The 19,962-nt window shown below is 34.5% G+C and overlaps 4 protein-coding genes and 1 long non-coding RNA gene across 6 annotated transcripts; 2 read left to right on the top strand and 3 right to left on the bottom strand.

Annotated features, from left to right (window-relative positions):
• The first annotated feature begins 935 nt into the window (after positions 1 to 935).
• On the top strand, positions 936 to 4,910 carry LOC111800138 (phosphatidylglycerophosphate phosphatase PTPMT2). The gene is made up of 6 exons (XM_023683726.2): positions 936 to 1,695; positions 1,785 to 1,907; positions 3,364 to 3,457; positions 3,634 to 3,716; positions 3,809 to 3,898; positions 4,348 to 4,910. The coding sequence occupies exons 1-6, from the start codon at positions 1,474 to 1,476 to the stop codon at positions 4,735 to 4,737; spliced, it is 1,002 nt and encodes a 333-aa protein (XP_023539494.2). The 5' UTR covers positions 936 to 1,473; the 3' UTR covers positions 4,738 to 4,910.
• Positions 4,911 to 4,943: 33 nt separating this feature from the next.
• Positions 4,944 to 8,335, bottom strand: LOC111800139 (uncharacterized). Of its 2 annotated transcripts, XM_023683728.2 has the most exons (12): positions 8,115 to 8,335; positions 6,944 to 7,028; positions 6,714 to 6,765; positions 6,613 to 6,633; positions 6,487 to 6,540; positions 6,359 to 6,409; positions 6,218 to 6,280; positions 6,049 to 6,114; positions 5,916 to 5,954; positions 5,662 to 5,784; positions 5,461 to 5,553; positions 4,944 to 5,264 (listed from the first exon to the last, which is right to left on the bottom strand). In XM_023683728.2, exons 1-12 carry the CDS (start codon positions 8,206 to 8,208, stop codon positions 5,121 to 5,123), a joined length of 885 nt encoding a protein of 294 aa, XP_023539496.2. In that variant the 5' UTR covers positions 8,209 to 8,335; the 3' UTR covers positions 4,944 to 5,120. The 2 variants fall into 2 exon arrangements, with proteins under 2 accessions (XP_023539496.2, XP_086982090.1); XM_087125964.1 differs by having other exon boundaries at positions 6,487 to 6,633.
• LOC147791509 (uncharacterized) lies at positions 7,025 to 8,612 on the top strand. The gene is made up of 2 exons (XR_015422096.1): positions 7,025 to 7,253; positions 7,390 to 8,612. It is a non-coding gene; the product is annotated as an uncharacterized LOC147791509 (long non-coding RNA).
• Positions 8,613 to 9,746: 1,134 nt separating this feature from the next.
• Positions 9,747 to 12,029, bottom strand: LOC111800580 (uncharacterized). Its single transcript, XM_087125965.1, has 2 exons — positions 11,409 to 12,029; positions 9,747 to 10,008 (listed from the first exon to the last, which is right to left on the bottom strand). The coding sequence occupies exons 1-2, from the start codon at positions 11,971 to 11,973 to the stop codon at positions 9,848 to 9,850; spliced, it is 726 nt and encodes a 241-aa protein (XP_086982091.1). The 5' UTR covers positions 11,974 to 12,029; the 3' UTR covers positions 9,747 to 9,847.
• Positions 12,030 to 17,736: 5,707 nt separating this feature from the next.
• LOC111799659 (ethylene-responsive transcription factor 5-like) lies at positions 17,737 to 19,030 on the bottom strand. The gene has a single exon (XM_023683089.2). It carries the CDS (start codon positions 18,926 to 18,928, stop codon positions 17,867 to 17,869), a length of 1,062 nt encoding a protein of 353 aa, XP_023538857.2. The 5' UTR covers positions 18,929 to 19,030; the 3' UTR covers positions 17,737 to 17,866.
• Positions 19,031 to 19,962: the final 932 nt, after the last annotated feature.

Here is a 19,962-nt window from a genome sequence, read left to right as displayed (position 1 = left end):
TATCCAAGAAATCCAAAAAAAACAATAAAAAAAAAAAAACAGAAGTATTCTACAGAGTGTCTTGTATTATCTTCTCGATCGGTCTTAATAAAGAGTGCGAGTGTTTCCCACAGTGAGTTGTGTTCAACATTTGGTATCAGAGCCATGCCCTAAACTTAGTCGTGCCAATAGATTGATAAATCCTCAAATCCTCAAATATCGAACAAAGAACTCCTAAAGAAAAGGAGCCAAGCCCCTCCTCGAAGGCAGTAAAAAATGACTAAGACTCCAAAGGAGTCGAGCCTCGATTAAGGGGAGGCGCACTTTGTTCGAGGGGAGGTGTTGGATGATGGAAGTCCCACATCGACTAATTTAGGGAATGATCATGGGTTTATAAGTGAGGAATACTAACTCCATTGGTACGAGGCCTTTTGGGGAAGCCCAAAGCAAAGCCATGAGAGCTTATGCTCAAAGTGGACAATATCATACCATTGTGGAGAGTCGTGTTCGTCTAACAACGGGAACTACATGTATTTCTATGGTGATCGACATATTTAATTATTTTAAAAAATATGAATTTTCTCGTTATAAACAAATATGATTAATTAATTGAAATATTTAAAGCAATAAATTATTAATTTAGATTTTTAATTAATATTATAAATTTTAAAAAACAAATAAATAATAAAAAATAATTTTCAGGATAATAATAGCATATTTAATTCTAAACACAAATTATCAAAGAAATCCATCCAAACTGATTGCCTTCATTCCATTGGTTCGTACGGTATTCATTATTAATATTGCCATTCAACCGGGAGAAATTTTAAAGTGACGCACTGTGAGTTTTATTTTCATGAATGCAAAACGACCAGCATACACGTGGCTGTAAACCAATGCGCTGCAACACAATATTTCTGACCGTCACGTTACTTTAACATTACATTATGAACCAATTCGTCGATTCTTCTACGAGCATTTGCCAGACTTCCTCTCTGTCTCTCTCTCTCTCATTAATCGGTTTCAGAGAATGTTAAGCAAATGGTTGGAGTAGAATCCAATCCATGGTAGCTTTTCAATCCCTAACCAAATTCTAGGGTTCTGTTGTCGAAATATTCCGTCGTTTTCCCCCCAATTTCGTTCTTCCCCAAATCGATTGTCCTTCGTGTTAATCAGTTGCAGTTTCCATCTCCGCCGATCCTGTTCTTGATTTCTGGCTTCCAGGGAGGGTGGCGAATTCTGTGAGAATTTCGTTTTTCGCATTTCTCCTTCGTGATCTTTCTGGAGTTTGGTTTAGGAATGAATGTTAGGTTTTCGCGATGGGGGATTTTGGTCGCTGGTGTATAATCAAATCATGCGTGTGGGTTGAGAAGTTTTCGATTTAGGGCAAACGGGTGGGGATTGTTGGTTTGTTTATGTGTTGGAGATTATTGGTGTTCTTGGGCTATTCGGTTTATTGTAGTTGATTTTTTTGGGGTTTTTTAATTTGAGGATATGCATATTGAGGAATTGAAGGAAGGGGAGTTGCAGAGTGGGGAAGAGGGAAATTCAGTTGCTATTGTAAGTAATTTGGTGGACCAGAGCGTTATTAGGTCTGATGTTAAAAGGATCGTTGTTGGAGTTGGGGCTCGTGTTCTTTTCTACCCGACTTTGCTTTACAATGTTTTCAGAAATAAGCTTCAGACGGAGTTTCGTTGGTGGGACAGGGTCGATGAGGTATATATATTTTTGATCTTGTCAATTTCTTCCCACACCAGATGATAAATGGATCCATGATTATCCGAGAGCATTCTTTTTTTTTTCAGTTTATATTCTTAGGTGCTGTTCCATTCCCTGCCGATGTTCCCCGTTTGAAGGAGGTTGGCGTTGGAGGAGTGATAACACTAAATGAGCCATATGAGACTTTGGTTCCTTCAACTCTATATCGTGTAGGTATCTTTTGAATTTGCTTGTCTTGTGCTCAATGCATTCTGTTATATTCTTTATAGTTGTGTTAAGTGCAATGCTTTCCTATGCTCACACTAAAGCACAATAACCCTCTGGTTGCGCTTGTTGTCCGAGGCACAAAAAAAAAAGCTATGAAAAATAATAGTCTTACAAATAATAGGATGATGAAAAGTTTAAGAAAATAGAGCTTTTATTCCACATTCCAAGGAAAGATGATTAGTTTTGAAGGATATTCTAGGTTTTCTTCCTTAAACTTAAAGCAAGGAGCAGGGGCTGAGACCCAAGGCACTTGCCTCAGTGGGATTTCTAAAAACACTGGTAAAGAGTAAAGTTAGGGAGGTAGGAGGAAATTACCTTCCATGAATCTCAAAATGTGCTGCTAGAAGCTAATTTGGTATCCCGTTTGTTTGGATGTAGTCTATACTTACAATAACAAGATTCCCTATCTCTAATTTTATTGTTCAGTTTCCTCACTGGGATAGATTGTCTTCATTTACACCTTTCTTCATACTCCTTGAAGTTGAACTACTAAGAATACCAACCACAAGAATAAAAAAGAATGGAAAAAGGATCTACTCACGTAATACCCATAATAGGAACCCTCTTGTACTACAATTAGCTAAAACTGGAAAGTTAGTGAGTACAAGAGTGTTTCCAGTCTATGTTCTTCATTTGTGACTGAAACCTTTCCTCCAACGAAAAAATTTCAAGAAATCCAAATCCACGTGGTTGTACACTTTCAAAATTTGTCTACTGACAACAAAAGCTCCTTGAAAGGGTAAGATTGAGTCCAGTAACGCCTTTTTCTTCCAACGTGAATGGTTACTCGAAAGCATCCTTCTTTTCGGACTGGCCATCCTATGTAAATAAACCTAATCTCTATAGGCAAGTTCACTCTAGACTTGGGGCTTATTCTCATCCAAACTATCCAAAAATGTCACTTTATTTATATCTCCTGTTTTTAATTGCATCAATCTCCAAATACTCTCCTATTTCAATCTTTCAAACTTTGAGCATGTTTAACCTCATTCGTATATCTCTGTAAGCAAGTATTTTCCTCAGCATCTCTGTTATAAACCCACGTTTGCTTCATCAATCTAAAATCCTCCCACCTCTCTTCCACATTGGCAGACCAACAAGTTATCGGAAGGACTTACAAAAAGGCTTTGAGAGACTTCCAATGCTATATCCATACTACCTGTAGGATTGCTGCTATCATTTTGATATGTGCTCTTCGTAGTGAATTATGGTCTTCTGTACATTTCTTTCCATGTTTGAATTTGGTCTGCAATGGAAAATTCAAGTTGATGAGGTTGTTTCAGCTGATATTTAGTGACCTGATATTATTTCTTAACTTGATTATTGTAGCTATTTTCCCTTAGCCTTCCTGTGCCTTAAGTTGATTTGAGAATGAGTTTTGCCCTTTTACTGTTGCAGGATTATGACATTGATCATCTGACCATTCCAACTAGAGACTATTGCTTTGCACCTTTATTGAGTGACATTTGCATTGCTACAAATTTCATCCACAGTACGTATCTTATACTAAATTCATTCTGCTTCCATCCTCAGGATGCTCATTTTTATTTTATAGTTTGGGAAAAGGTAGTCGTCCATGTTTATTAAATGAGAATGTGAACCTTCAAGTTTATGGTATCAATCAAACTGTTTATGGGTGAATAATTTCATTTTATGCTGTTATCAAAGAAAATGCATCGCACGGACAGACTACATATGTTCATTGTAAAGCTGGACGAGGGCGTAGCACAACTGTTGTTATCTGCTATTTGGTAAGTTTTTGAATGCTAATAAAATAACCTTAATTCTTAAGTTTTAAAATCAAAGAGCCTTCGGTTTTCTGAGGCTTTGTGGTGGTGTACAGGTGCAATACAAGCAAATGACGCCAGATGAAGCTTACAAACACGTGAAGTCAATCAGGCCAAGGGTGCTTCTAGCATCATCACAGTGGCAGGTATTGCTGCAATCCTGTCTGCCTGATTTTAAATTCTAAATGGTTCTTTCCTTTCTGGGAGATGTGGACTCGGACTTGTTTTTTGTGTGTCCATGTACATTCTTTCATCATTCTCAATGACAGCTCAGTTTCTCATGAAAAAAAAATTCTAAATAGTACAGCGTTCGTATGAAGGAATAACCTTCCACTTTTTGAGCTCATCTCATTGTGTCTGTGGTTTGGTTTCAAGTGTATTGAGTTATCTGCTATTTATTTATTCACCTTTCTACATCGTCGCTTGTTAACTTCGGGGGTTGGGGGTGTTAATATTTTAAGCCAATATTGTCAGTTTGGGCCAAATTTTGACCTGAATGGTGCTGCATTACAGCTTCTGGCTGCATGCCATATTTCATACCCCACTTTGACATTCTTTTAGTACATGCATGTTAATCGCCGGTTTTTAATTGCAGGCTGTTCTGGAATTCTACCACATGATTGTTCAGAGGGATGTTTCCTTCTGCCACATAGATGACCTAGGAAAGGAAGCATCTGGCTCATCACACGATCTTATCACATTTGATGATAGTTCTGTAGTTGTTGTAAAAGGATCTGATCTTGAAGGATATGACTCAAGTATCAGCCAAAGTGAAATGGGCGATATCTGGGCAGATTTAAATGTGGTCTGCAGGGTTCGTGTTGCTGGTCAGGCAGCCCTCACAAGAATCTCCTGTTTGTGGCTCAGCTATCGAGAAAAACACCATAGCAAGAAAATTTCAGGAGATGATCTAGGTGTTGGGAAGGGCTGTTCACTCAGTGCTGCTCATTTGGAAGGGTTCAGTGTGGACATCCATGTCTATTAAACCAACTCAGAGGTCACAAGTTTTCTGTACTTACCTCTTATATATGCTAAAATATAGTGAAATATGTATCGGGCAGATTTGAAATTGTTAATATCATGTACCTATAAGTGAGATTATCATGTCCAATATGTATTCATCCTGAACATGTTAATGCAATTCTTATGTTTCATGAATTCGACTTTTTTCATTGAATTCTGACTCGTCTCTTGGAATACGTAGGATATATACTTCCATTTTTTCCATATATATTTGTAAAAATAGGCTTACATGGTAAATTAGGATTCAGAGAGCTTGGTTTTGTGAATTATCTTATTCTTTTCTTTACTCTTAATTTAATCAATACTGGTGGTCACTGACTTTCCCACATCCATCTGACTGATTCTTTATCCTTGCAAGTAGGGTACCACATATTTTCTCATGTCACTGTTGGAAATTTTAACATGCTCTCCAGCAACGCTTATGTACTTCACTCTCCCTGCCTTATCCAAGGTTTTCAATCCAATCCAGTCTTCAATGTAAAGTTTTGTCTGCAGAAATCAGCAGAAGTGATTACATTGGCATATATATACATAGATTGTCATAAGCACTATAGATGTTAGATGTTTTCGATGCCATTAGTTCAGTTTGTGGTGGGTCGATAATAGTTTTTTTTTCATATTCTACAGGTTTAGAAAGACCAGATGTAGTATAGTCAAACGGTTGCCATGTGAGTTAGCTTGATACCTCTTGTGGAGGTATAGTTGAATTAAAAGCCCCATCTTTGTAGTAACCAAACCAGGAGGTTTCTCTGGGGACCAAAACCGTGTCGTGCTCGAACTGGACAAACAAATACTGATTAAATAAGAGTAGGCGATATCGATTTGCTGATTTCTCAAAGAACTGCAAGATGTCAATTGTCATGAATGTAAAGCCTTCCAAACCTACCATAATTAGCACCAAGTTTTGTAGGCTACTGAATCGTTGCTTATAGGTTGAGTTTCTCGCTTGTGGGAGTTCATTGTTGAGCTTAGGAAGAAACTTGCATTTCGCCAAATATTTTGGGATAGCCTGGAAGGAAAAGCTAATGTGTCATTTTTGTAGTGAGAAACAATGTCCAAATGGAAACAAGAACATCAAAGTGTAGTGGCAAAAAGCAAAATTTCAGCATCAAATATGAAGCTTTAGAAACTAGTGCTCACGTTTGGTAATTTGAGAAAACCACTGGGGGCTAGATGATCCTGTGACAACCAACAGAGAGGGAAAAACATGTTTAGAGCTGAGGGATCGAAGCGAAAAAGAGGTAAAAAAAAAGAAGCTATAGGTGTGTTGTACTTGAACATAATCACTGTAGATCTCCGACTTGATTAGTTCGTCTGCAAAGCGACAGAAAATGGCAGACTGCAGAAACCAAAAATCATTGAAAATGGCTATTAACATAGCTTAGATGTAACAAAAATCTAGAAACTGAAGATGAAAGGCAAATTCAGAACTTAGAACTTACACCACAGAGAGGAACAGAAGCAATGCCAGCATGAGGGCCTGCTAAAGATATGAAGTTCTTGACCTTTAGACATAGACATGAACAGTGAGGAGATATTTGAGACAATAACAGAGTTAGAAAAGATCTTAAATAGGTTCTCACTGGTGGTGCTCCATCACAAAACTCAACAACTCCTCGGCCAATCAAGTTTCCCTGTTCAGCCAAACACAAGTTCATAATAGTCTCTTGCAAAATCTTCTAGTTTGGATCCAAGTTTAATGATTGATTACCTGGGAGAGACCAACTATACTGTAACCTTTTTTCAGTTCCTCCATTTTCTTCACCTGCATTGGAAATTCAAACAGTAAGATACTTGAGAGATGAGGTGAATAACGTAGCCATGAGGATTTTTGCACCTTCTCACAAACAATTCCAGCCTGAAAGCATGAGAAAACTTGGTTAGAATGAGTACTATTACTTTTCAATATTCGATACGGAAAAAAAGAAAAGGTCTTACCTGTTTCTCAAGGGGCATAAACCAAGAATCCAACACTCCATTCCCGACTTCACTGGTAAAATTAGAATTTATAAAAAAAACCCATTGTTCTTCATCAAAAAAGAAACTTTAATTACAGAAATTTGCAGCAAAATCAATAGAAAAACGAGCTCATTAAGGTTGGATTAGGGATTAGGGATGACTATCTAAATATAAAATTGCTTTGAATTGATTAAATCATTTGAACATACACGCAATATCCTTCAACACCAGAATAGTTACTCAGTGATTCAGTGAAGTTTTTAAGCCCTTGACTTGAGCACTGATTTCCTATGCCTGCCATGACCACAAAACAGAACTCCATCACAAACAAAAACAATAGAGCCCTTCAAGTATGGTATGAAATATAAGAACTATATGCTATTAATCTCTGGTATGCAGGCACAGTGGAGCTAATTATAGTGTTTTTATTAGCCCTACAAGCCTTTTGCAATGGTTGGAGCCTCGCTTTTTTGAAGCAAGGCGTAGGATTTGCGTCTTAGTATGCTTTTTAAGACACTGGTATGATGTTATGATATTATCCACTTTAAATCTAAGTTAACGTAGTTTTATTTTCAGATTTACAATTCAAATGCCGATGTTATCCTTGAATATTCTTACACTAACAATTAATATGGACAAATATTGTCTTCTTCAGGCTTTTCCTTTCGGACTTCCTCTCAAAGTTTTAAAACGCATTTACCAGAGAGAGGTTTCCACACCCTTATAAAGAATGCTTCATTTTCCTCCCCAACCGATGTGGGATCTTACAGACTATATTTGCATCTTCAACGAATTTTAAACAATTGGCGATGATCTGAGGGTGATCGAGGTAGGTTGAGCACCTAGCACTTGACAATGGCCATGCCTAGAGCATTCAAGATGACAATCTCCCACAATGTGCTTTCTTGTTACCTTATCTCTCACAATGTGCATTTTAGTGTGATCGGAGGTGAAGTGACAATGATAGACGTAGCGACAAAGGGCGTTTGGCAGACACCAGACCACTATCTATCTTCATTGGTTTGGTAACACTTACCCTTTTTCCTCAGTACAATGAGCATGTTTCTTATGCAAACATTGATATCAATTGTTGAGTTCTGGGAACAAACTCATATCCATGGAAGCTCCCCTCATAGAGAAGGCAATCCAACTTCACTAAACCAACCATCCCCCCACAGAGTTTCAAAGTTACTTCAAGCACACGAAAGTTCAAAGACAGATACAAATGCCACAAATCAAAGTAAACCCAACAAAGAAACTAGCTCAAAATCCCATTGATTCACCACGATCAACCCAGAAAACAAGAACAATTCAGAAACCCCATCAGAGAGTAAATCGAAAAACAGAGGCAAATAAGAACAGAGCCAGATTAGATGTTACCATGGAGAACAACGAAGGGCAGTGAAAGAGAAACCGGAATCGCAGCGAAAACGAGAATGAAGGAGAAAAAGGGCATTAAAGAAGGAGAATCCATGGGGATTGTTGGGGAGAACTTGAGATAACATGGAGAAATTTATAGAAATGGGTGAGAGCTTGAGAATCCAGCAATGGCGTGTGAGATTCATCCTTGTCTTCTCCCCAAGATTTTTGGGAGCGGTTTTCACACAATGTCGTCTGAAAACAAGACTTGGGAATTGGGAATTTGATCGCATTTAGTGAGTTATGGTTGATGGTTAAAAAGGCGTGGTGGTGCCGTTGTGGGCATTTATTGGGTGCCCATTGGCTAATATGGCCCAGTTCTAAAATCTCAAACAAAGCAATGATCTGATTGATATTAAAGATGTTGATTACAAGGCTCTTAATTAATTATGCTTAACTAACTTTTTACTTTGGACTAAGGTAAAGATTTGAATCTTCGACTCAAAGATTTATGGGATCTTAAGCACGAGGTGAGTTTACTCGTTGGTGTCAATTAGACCATTTGTGGCTTATTGTTGCTCTCCGTGGTGCTTTAAGACTAATAAGTTTTATGTTATGTCAATTGAAACTTACTTGATTTGTTTCCTTATTCGATTCTTCCTTCTCCCTCTTGTTTTCTTTTACTCCATGAACCACCGAGAACTTTCGGTGCAATCTAACCATCTCTACATGAAGCTTTCGTTAGGGTTTTCAAAAAGAAATCGATGGGGAATTCGAAAAGACCCACAAGCTTACCGTCGAAGTTCTCCTCCCTCAGTGACATGAGCTTCAATCGTTTGTAAGTATCGAATTTCCAATGGCAATGGGGTCTTGGTTTTCTCCCTCAGGTTCTCTTCTTCTCTACCTCGCCCCTCCTTGCTTTTAAACTACTTTAGACGTCCAAATCTGCCGAAATCCTAAACGGATCGGGGTTTCCTCTGTAAGTTCTCATACCCCTTCGTTCATCCTTTTCATTGTGGAGGCCGCTAGCTACCGTGTATGACTAGCGGCTCCATACACTCCTACTTTATATGTATATACATATGTCCTCACTTCCCATATTTATTTATTTCAACATGTATTGGTTATTTCATGAACTTTTGAAAGTAGTATTAATACCGTTAACAATTATAAAAAAAGTTAAAAAATTTATTACGTTTAATATATAGATGAAACCGTTTACAAAATCTATCGATATTAATGTTACCTTTGAGGTTCATGTATATTTTTTAAACATGGTTCATGAATATTTTTTAAACATGGTACTAACCGTTTCACCCATATATTAAATATAATTCGCTTAAATTAAATTTTAAACAATAACTCTCCTAAATATTTTTAATAACTTAATTACTTCTGTTTAAATCCATTTAAATATAATTCACCCAAATTAATTTTATTAACATTTTAAACCATAGAAGTAAAACTAAAATGACATTAATAAAATAAGGTCCATAGTACTCTTGAAATGCTCTCCATTATTTGTATTCATTTATAATTCTCACAAATTAATTATTATATAATCCATCTGAGTTTAATTTGACCAAAAAAAAAAATGACATAAAATGATCATCAAATATTAATTAACAAAAATTTCATGTCACATTCTTCAAATAAAACTAAACAAAATTAGTATTAAAAATAACTTTAAAAAAATTTACAATCCAATTTAAACATAGTTCAACTCGTCAAAACGTATATTTTCGATCAAAACCTCAAACAGAAACCTCATCTGATCCAGGCTTTAGTGCTTCATACGAATGCTCAAACACCCTTTTCTGAGCTTCTTCCTTCAAAATTTTTTGTTTTTTTGAGTGACAAATCTTTATGATCACCATCGATGATATTACCACTATAGCTACAAGTAAGATAACTCCTGCACAAAAATAAAAAAATACAAATTAAAATAAAGTTAATTTTCATTTTCATAATATTATAATTATTTTAAAAATAGGTCATATAAACTTAGGATAAAGCTAAGTTTATTTAAAATTGAAGCAAAACATTCTTTGGAGATATAAATTATTATTATTATTTTAATTTGGTGACTCAATAGGAATATGAACATTAAATGATGGACTAAAAAATATTTATTTATTTATTTTTATATAATTATTCTAGAAAATGAAGTTTAAAGGTTAAAATCAATGAACCTTTGACCCAATTATTAATATTGCATTAAACAATAAGGACTTTGAATATTCAAACTCAGTTTTTATTTATTTATAACATTTTAATAAATAAATAAAGCAATTAGCAAAGTATATGATTGCAAGTGACATCATCAAGGGACTGTTTAACAATTTACTTTACAAAAAGGGGTATTTCTTAAAAAAAAAAAAATATTTGTAGGGGTCATTTGAAATTATTCTCTGGGGACTACTTGGTCAATTTATTTTAGTAAAGGGGTTTTTAAGAAATAATTTACCTCCACAATAATTTATAAATTGATTATAAATTATTCTTATATTCATTAACAGAAAAAATAATAATAATAATAATAATAAATTTTTTTTAAAAAAAAAGCTTAAACTTTTGAATTATTTTAAAATGTTTATTTAAGTCGTTTCTTAATTTTAAAATATCTATTTTAATTTAACTCTTTAATTTAAAAAATTGATTATTTATTTTTTCTATTATTTTATCATTTAATATATATATATATATATATATATATATAAAAGTCTACAAATTTTTATAAAAATCGTTTCTTAATTTCAAAATACCTATTTTAGTTTAACTCTTTAAAAATTGATTATTTATTTTTTCTATTATTTTATTATTTAATCTATCTATCTATATATATATATAAAAAAGTCGTTTCTTAATTTCAAAATATCTATTTTAATTTCTCTTTAATTTTAAAAATTGATTATTTATTTTTTCTATAAAATATATATATATATATATATAATCTTATAATTACAAGGTGAGTAATTTATCCGTACCTAATAATTCAAATTTTTTTTTTTTTTTACTTTTTAGAAAAAATAGATATAATAAAAAATATGAACCTACACGAAACAAACTCAAAAATTTACGAACCGAAATAAAATAATTTCAAATTTTTGAAGGGCTAAAATGCAATAAAACCCAAAGTTTAAATTTTTTTAAAAGGGTATTAAGAAAAAGAACCCCAAATACAAACAATTAATGAAAAAAAAAAATCAAAAGTTAATTGAATTAAATTAAAGAAAAGAAAAGAAAAAAAAAAGATTCTTTTCCTTTTTGTTCTTTTTAGTTAGTGAGCTAAAGAAGGAAAGAATGGAATGTTACCTTCATAATTAGGTGCTTTATAAAGACACCCTCTTTCATTAGATCCCCAACTTAATGAAAGTCCAAAAGAACCATCATCAAGATAAGGGCTATACTCAAATGGGATCTTCACTTTCTTCACTTCCTTGCAAAACCTTGGTGTTTCTTCCATTTCCCTCACCACATATACATAGTAATCTCGAGGTCGGCTCAAGCACGGTATCGGTGGCGACGGCGACGACAATTTCGACGTGCAATTGAGGTATTTGTAATCTCGAACGACGTAGAAGTATCGAAATGGGGTTAGGGTGAGGTTTAGTTTGAGAAACGCGCCATGAACGCAACCATTGAGGTCTATAAGATCGAGTCGTTTTTGGTCGTAGGAAATGGATTTGATTGATAGAGAATCATAGGATTTGAAGTGGATTCTTGTTGTGTTTGATGAACATGAAAGGTTGAAGGTGAAAGGGAGATGGATTGATGGGCTGCCATGGCTGCAATGAGTTGTTGTTGTTGTTGTTTGAGCTTTAATGGAGATGGGTGAGAGGAGGAAGAAGATGATGAAGAAGAGGGCTGAGATTTCCATGGTGGAGAGGTAAAGAGAAAGGGAGAGTCTTTGGGAGCTTATATAGACTGATGGGGATTGCTCTTTTTTCTTCTTTTGAGGAACAACAAAATTACGAATTTTCTTTTCTCACATTGGCTTGACTTAGCGGTTAAGTTTATATAAATTTTTATCGTAAATTACCCGTTTAGTCCTTACTTTCTTCTATCCGCTCATACCCACCGCTAGTAAATATTGTCCTCTTTGAGCTTTTCCTTTTAGCCCACCATTTACTAAAAAGAGGTTTCCACACCCTTATAAAAAATGTTTCGACGTGGGATCTCACAATCTACCTCCTTTCAGGGCTCAATATCCTCACTGACGTTTGTTCCTCTGTCTAATTGATGTGGGGTCTTACGGTTCTGATAATAAATGTCTTATCATTTATCAGTTCTACGAAATAAAATTAATAAAAATGAAATTTAGTGTATATTTAATATATGAGTTAGCTCAATCTTAAACCATCGTTATTTTATTTATCTTCTAAGTCAAATTAGATGGCTACTTAAAGCATATCTCAATTAGACAATACGTTATTAATGTTTTATAATATTTTTTTTAGGTTATTAAGAAGTTTTCTCCGAGTCAAATTTATTTAATTTAGATTAAAAAAATTAAGCTTATATTTAATATTTACCTTAAATTATACCTCAAAAAGTTGATTAAAATTGATGGCTCGAAACATTCGATCAACTCAATCCAATTTTTACGGTTTGGATTGGATTGAATTCATGGATTTACTTAAGACTAGATTAAGTTAACCCGAACCAAACCCGAATTTATTATTAATTTTAATATATATATATATATATAATTTTGAGGAAGACTTGACCAAAGTCTATAGTTGTTGGGAAGTGTATAATTAATGGGTGAAATTTGGTGTGGAACATTTGAAGTTGAAAGGGACAAGAAGACACGACAGAGTTGAATGCATCTAACCACCCATTGGTCAATACTAAAAAACAATAAAATAATAATTAAATTTATGACTTTGTTTATTATTATTATTATTATTCCATTGATCAATAGTAATAAATAAATCAATAAATAAATGATCAAATTTATGAATTTGTTTATTATTATTATTATTATTATTATTTATTTAAATTATCATTGGTATTCAAATGATGTTCTTGTCGAAGTTGGGATGAGAATTCATGATGGTCAATTCAAGTGCCATTTGGATTGGGTTCATTTTAGGCTCTCTTTCTCGCATGATTTATAGCGTACTCAAGATTGACTGTAACGACGTTGTAATGGGTTCACGATGATGAGATTTGTAAAGGGTTTCTGTAACAGCTTAAGCTCCTCGCTAATAGATATTGTCCTCTTTAGGTTTTCCCTTATGGGCTTTCCCTCGAGATTTTAAAAAGCGTCGTCTAAGGAGAGGTTTTCATATGCTTATACGGAATGATTCATTCCCCTCTTGAATCGATGTGGGATCTCACAATCTACCCCGTGGAGGCCCAGCGTCCTTGCTGACACACTGTTCGATATCTAGCTTTGATACCATTTACAACAGCCCAAGTTCACTGATAGATATTGTCCTCTTTAGTCTGGATGAGTACTGGTTCCGTCGCATAACTCTAAATGATGTGTTTTAAAAACCTTAATAGGTACCCAAAAGAGAAAACTTCAATATCAGTTGGTTGTGGACTTGGTTGTTACAGTTTCTAGGTAAAACATAAGGCGGGTATTGTTCTAATTGTTCTAATTAATTTATGTTGCGATTCAAATTTAGAGTCCAGATCTACGAAGATCGACCTAATCAAACTCAAATCAGCAACATTTTTTTGTTGAATATTTTTCGTAAAATTAAGAAGACAATGCTCTATTTCGGACTCAATTTAGAGGCGGAATTGGATGGATAATAATAATAATAATAATCGAATGATTTTGGAGCATCATTAACTCGGGTCTACACGCCCGATTAAGCTCGTGTACCGAAACAAATTAAATTTATCATAATCTTTTAACTTATTTAATATAAAATTAGAACAAATGGTACAGTAAATAAAGTTAAAATTGATTATGGTTTAGCGTTTTTTTCTTGAAATTTTCATGAAATACATGTGTGTAAAGACAAAAATATGTTGGAAAGACTCGTGTTCATTTGTGGAAAATTTCATTGATTAGAAACACGGGACTATAATAGCTTTTAAATTAATCCAAGTTTGTAAAAATTATTTTTATTTATTAAGATTTCTTTATAGCATTTCTAACAATCTAAAATCATATACAAGTTACAAAGCGAGGATTTGGGGTATGATGTCCCACATTGGTTGGGAAGAGAACAAACCACCGTTTACAAGGGTGTGGAAACCTTCCCCTAGCAGACGCATTTTAAAGCCTTGAGGGGAAGCTCGTAAGGGAAAGTCCAAAGAGAACAATATCTGCTAGCGGTGGGCCTGGGTCATTACCTGGGGCTTGGGGCGGAAATGGGGACGGAGACTCATTTAACTAACGCATAAAAATCTCTTCCCACTATCTCCCCATTTCCACGAGAATCAAGGTCCCATAGGTTAGACATTTCTAATTTTTAAGACGAACACGTCAAATTGGCAGTGGGAAATGATGTATGATGTTCGATATCGATGACCGAGTTTGATGAAGTTGGCTACTATACATTGCTATTTTGATGGTTAAAAAATTTCTTGGAGTCATTGATAGTAGAGTATAAAGGAAGGAATCCATTGGTAGGAGATATTTTTTGTGGGATCCCACACTAGTTGGAAAGAGGAACGTGCTTTAAAACCATGAGGCGGACTGTGATACATAATAGGTCAAAGCGGACAATATTAATAGCGGTGGGCTTTGACGATTACAAATGATATAAGAGTTATACATCTGGTGGTGTGCGAGCAAGGACGTTAGACACCCAAAGGAGGTGGATTGTGAGATATCACATTCGTTTGAGATGGGAACGAAACATTTCTTATAAGGGTGTGAAAACTTCTCCCAGTAGACGCGTTTTAAAACCGTGAAGCTAACGACGATACGTAACAGGTCAAAGCGGACAATATCTAATTTTAATTTAGGTATGATTTAAGAAACGTGTAGCCTAGTTCAACAATAATTAATACTTATTTAAACTATTTAATAAATTATTTGGACAATAATTGATCTTAAAAAATTAATAAATCAATTTATTATTATTATTTTTTTTGTTCGTTTTATTTTCAATTATTAACCATTTGAATTAATGTAATATGTATAGTATTTTATTTTAGTAATATGGTCGGTTTAGATTATTGTTATTATTATTTTTATAAATAAAATCATCCATATCTATATTGGGTTTAAATTGATCCATAAAGCTTATTGGGTTGATTTTGAGATAGCCCAAAACAATTTAGTTATTAATCCATAATAACGTGGTTATTGTATTTTCTTTTGGTGTAAATGGGTTGTGTCGGGTCGGGTCGGGTCGGGTTGAGGAAATTATTTTGACCAACCTAAAAGTTCAGGTTCATTTGGTCGGTAATCCAACCCAACTCGAAACTGATTCACAACCCAACCTAACCCTCTATTTTCGGATTTGGTTTGGGTTGTTTAGAAGGAGAGCTAATGTTGAAGTACTTGAGGCTAACGCTGAGCAACTAGGTAGCGACAAACTTGAATCCAATAGCTGGAGCTAAACCAAAACGAGAACTCAAGAGCTGAATATTAACTTCGAGGGGGAGACTGAGGCGAGATGAGATTGAAGCTAACGGGTAGTTGAACCCTCTACTTTGAGCTCTTAGACTCGAGGTGATGGTGGCTCAACCCTCTACTTTCAAACCCGAGGTGATGCTCTCAAACTCTCTACTACTCACTCCACGAAACAAAAGTCGAAAGGTGATGGAAAACGAAAATGGAAAAGAAATGGAAACTAGAAAGTTGCTGAATAATTCTCGAGTCGTCCGACGACGTTACAAGCAATGGCTAAATGAGGGGCGCTGGGCTTGGGTCACTCTTGCTCTTTTTTTTTTTCTTTTTTTTTTCCTTTCTATATATAATCGGGTTGATCCGGTCCCTTGATTACCGAACTCATACCCAACGTGTATCAGATCTAGTTTAAAAAAACTCAATTCAACCCGAAATCCTATCCAACCCAACCAAACCCTTATAGTTTGGGTTTGGTTCTTGGGTTATCGGGGTTGAGTATACACCCCTATTTTCTTTAGGCTTTTATTTTGGAAAAACCTATCAAGCCCATTTATATCTACAAGCGTGTTGCTCAACCCATCTCGAGACGTACCTCGCCGTAACCTATTCTATTGGTTGGTCTCACAAAGACTAAGTTTAAGTCTTTGCCCAGCTTGCTTTTGACAACCGATTCTAAGGAAAGGCAAACTAGGTAGATCTATGGTTGCCAAGATTGATTAATCAAACCCTTTCGGATTTCAATCAACCCTCTGAGATACCCTTATTTTATTTTTTATTTTTTTTTTGAAAAAAATGCTTAATATTAAAAATAACTAGTAAATGACTCAATTATTAATGTCAAAAAATGTAAACACATACAACCATAACTAAGACTTCACGACTATGGTGGAACCTATAATAGAGTAGTGGGTTCCACTTCTTTACTTTTTCCCTCGAGATGTATATATACATAGTTTTATGTACATTAAGCTAGTTGGACCTTCGTACTCCCTATGACTCATTGGATACACATCATTTGTATAAGTGTATAACCTTATATACATCACATTCATGTACATAGAGTTCCCAAACGTGCATTAAAAGTTATAGAAAACAAAAAGAAAATGACTTTCACGACATACATGAGATCCCACGATCCCACGTACAGTAAATATGAGTGCACAAACATGATGCACAAACATGACACACATGAATTATATACATAATATAAATCACACACATGAATGCGTTCTAGAAAAGATTTTTATTGGGTTTGATAACCAATCAAAAGGATAATCTAAGATCCACCTTGGAACAATCTACGAGAAATTGATGTTTATCTTTCTAAAAAATATTCTTAAACTTATAGAAATCTAGAGTTTTCACTATTAAGTTTGATGAAAATTTTAAAGATAATCCAATATTCACCTCGGAATACTTAAACTATCTTATAAGAATTGACTATGGAGTTGATTTTTTTTTTTTCAAATACTTAAACCTTAAGAAAAGCAGTTCCATAGAGACAAATCGACAAATGTCTCGAGAAAAAAACAATGAAAATTGAAAAGAGTATATATGCTCGAATTCATGGTATATATATGTTCAAATTGCTTGGTTCACTTTTAACCTAATTCCAAAAAAAAAAAAAAAAAAAAAAAAAAAAAATTATAATAATAAAATAAAAAATTCTAAAAGGTTTCTCACCTAAAATTTCAAGAATTTATTAGATATATATATATAGATATTATAAATGACGTCATTCATTAAAACATGTGTGCTTGGTCAAATGGGTTTGACGCTTCTTTTTGCCCACAATTATTGGGCTTGTGCTTGCCTTGTGCCTCAATTCAACCTGTCAAATTTTGTCTAAATTACATTTTTGCCCCTTATCCACTCCCCCTCCCAAAAACCCTTTATTCTCTAATATTTTATTCTTTTCACATGCTTTGTTCTTTTTTGTCAAATTTCATAATCACATGTGAAATCTTCCTACTTGTTTTGTATTATGTGATAATTTTATTTTGGGAAAATTTTTAACATTAAATTTAAATTAATCCATTGTTTCAACATTAAATTTTATTCTATAAGATCTTTATCATTATTATGAAATTAAATTAATTAATCTGTTTTATTTTTATTTTGTGAAAATAGAAGGATTTTTTGGAATTTGAATTTGAATTTTCTTGGAAGAAAACATTACCAATAAACAAATATTTCTCATTGGTTTAAAGAAAAGAAAGGGGCAATTTTATGCAACTACAAGCTGTGAAAAACCAAACGCGGGATGTGGAGATAACGGCGACAACGGCGGAATATTGAAAACTCCTTTCGTTTCACCGTCCCAAACCATCGACCAAATTGACGGCGTTAACGGCATATCTTTCAGGTAACCGACGTCCGCGGCGGGGACGGAGGCCGGGTTCACCTCCTCCACCTTCTCTTTCTTCAACGCTACCGCTTCAACCACCTCTCCCACTTCCTCCTCCCTCTGCCGCTTTCCAGCGGCCATCGGTTCCGAGTAAGAGTTCGTCGCTTCCAACGGAAAGTTTAAAATCGCCTTCGATCCTCGAAGCTTGAAGGCAGCGCGATCGTACGCTCTCGCCGCTTCAATTGCTGTCTCAAAAGTTCCAAGCCAAACTCTAGATCCACGACGATTCGGATCCCTAATCTCCGCCGCGAATTTTCCCCAAGGCCTCTGTCGAACGCCTCTGTAGTGAACTTTCCTCTCCGCCTCGAGATCCTTACTCCTCTGTATCACAACCGGATTCTTCTTCTCCGCCGTGTCGAAATTGATCCATTGCGTCGTCTTATTCGGAAGCGAGATTTTCAAATTCGCTCGTTTCCGATTCGAATTCGCTGCCTGACTCATCAAATTAGTCTTCGATTCAACTTCAAACGAACTATTGCTATACAGAGAAATCGAACTCGAACTCGAACTAGAACTCGAATCATTGAAAACAAACGGTTTCGTCTCGAATTCAATAGATTCCGCGGAATTCATTGTGGTTAGGTCGATTACGTTAGGTTTCATCTCGAATCCGAAGAAATCGTCGTTTGACGACATCGACAACTCGCACCGTATAAAATCAGAGGAGAATTCAAAATTTTCATCCGAATTGAAATAATCAGAGATTGTAAGAGGACAGTTCGAGGTAGAAGAAGAAGAAGCACCGGAACTCATCGACCGATCCGAAGACGAGACGCAAAGATTATCAAAGGCCAAATTCGTCGGCAACGGAGAGAGTTCACCGAGAAGATGAAGCTTGATATTCTGCAACGCAGTAGCTTGCTCCAGATTCACAGTTTCCATAGATCACAAAATCAAAATGGAGAGCAAAGAAGAAGAAGAAGAAGAGTTTCGAAAATTTTGCGAAGATTTAGGGTTTTGAGAGATCTGGTAGTGGAAGAAGGGAGTGGGAGGCTATTTATACTCTTGTCGAGCCTCTTGTTAGTCTCGCCTTCGATGACACGCTGTGGAAGCTTCGTTCTTCCATCCTTTAATCTTGTCCGTTGGATTGAGTCAAGAAGAAATGAGCCGAAGGGCAAAATGGTCTTTTCGCTTGCAGCGTAGTCGGTTTCCTTCTCCCTTCCATCTCTCTGCTTCTTTTATGGGAAAAATAATTTTTCGTTATTTTTAGTTATTTTATTTATAAATATAATAATATTGTAAAATATAATTTGGATAAGGTAATGACTATGGTTTGTTGTTTGCTTTGTCCTTATCCTCTATTTTTGGATATTAATTAATTTTAAATTTTATGGATGAATATTTATTTTTAAATCAAAGTATAAATATATATTAAAAAATTAATTTAATGTCAATATACTTTATAACACGTCATTAAATGATATATTATTTTATTTGACAGAGTCCATATGAAAAACAATAAATAAAGATAATACGAAAAAGTTATTAATACCCTTGAAATTTTTCCTATCACAAATTATAGGGTAAAAATATATATATATATATTAATCTACACTTTTTTTACTATTTAACAAGATAATTAAATGTAATTAGGATTAAATAAACATTTAATTAATCTTCAATATTAGTAATGAAATAAAGTATTACATCCAATGTGACAAGGATCATATGTCACCATTACATAAGTAATGAAACGAAATAAAATAAAGTATTTGAATATTTAAATATTAAGAAGTCGTAATTATAATAAAGCTAAGAAAAAGATTATTATAATTTTACCCTATGTCCATATCATAATAAATTCTACATTTGTCAAATGTGACATTGCATGAAATAAGGACTATGATATAAATATATTCTTTTCATGTTTTAAATTGAAATATTCAAATTTAAAAATTGAGAAAAAGTCCAAAAAA

The sequence above is a fragment of the Cucurbita pepo genome, chromosome 8 (genome assembly GCF_057944985.1).
Source record: "Cucurbita pepo subsp. pepo isolate OVF chromosome 8, ASM5794498v1, whole genome shotgun sequence".
Taxonomy (NCBI): Eukaryota; Viridiplantae; Streptophyta; class Magnoliopsida; order Cucurbitales; family Cucurbitaceae; genus Cucurbita; species Cucurbita pepo.
This window is presented reverse-complemented; position numbering and strand designations above follow the sequence as displayed.

Bases quoted from the DNA above. Each gene is read 5' to 3' on its own strand.
- LOC111800138 (XM_023683726.2), top strand. From the start codon at position 1,474: ATGCATATTGAGGAATTGAAGGAAGGGGAGTTGCAGAGTGGGGAAGAG. The intron at 3,458-3,633 runs GTACGTATCTTA...CTGTTATCAAAG, and splicing joins TGCTACAAATTTCATCCACA to AAAATGCATCGCACGGACAG. The intron at 3,899-4,347 runs GTATTGCTGCAA...TTTTAATTGCAG, and splicing joins TAGCATCATCACAGTGGCAG to GCTGTTCTGGAATTCTACCA.
- LOC111800139 (XM_087125964.1), bottom strand. From the start codon at position 8,208: ATGGATTCTCCTTCTTTAATGCCCTTTTTCTCCTTCATTCTCGTTTTC. The intron at 6,634-6,713 runs GTAAGACCTTTT...TCATGCTTTCAG, and splicing joins TTATGCCCCTTGAGAAACAG to GCTGGAATTGTTTGTGAGAA. The intron at 5,785-5,915 runs GTGAGCACTAGT...TTTTCCTTCCAG, and splicing joins GTTTTCTCAAATTACCAAAC to GCTATCCCAAAATATTTGGC.
- LOC111800580 (XM_087125965.1), bottom strand. From the start codon at position 11,973: ATGGAAATCTCAGCCCTCTTCTTCATCATCTTCTTCCTCCTCTCACCC. The intron at 10,009-11,408 runs GTAACATTCCAT...ATTTTTGTGCAG, and splicing joins TAAAGCACCTAATTATGAAG to GAGTTATCTTACTTGTAGCT.
- LOC111799659 (XM_023683089.2), bottom strand. From the start codon at position 18,928: ATGGAAACTGTGAATCTGGAGCAAGCTACTGCGTTGCAGAATATCAAG.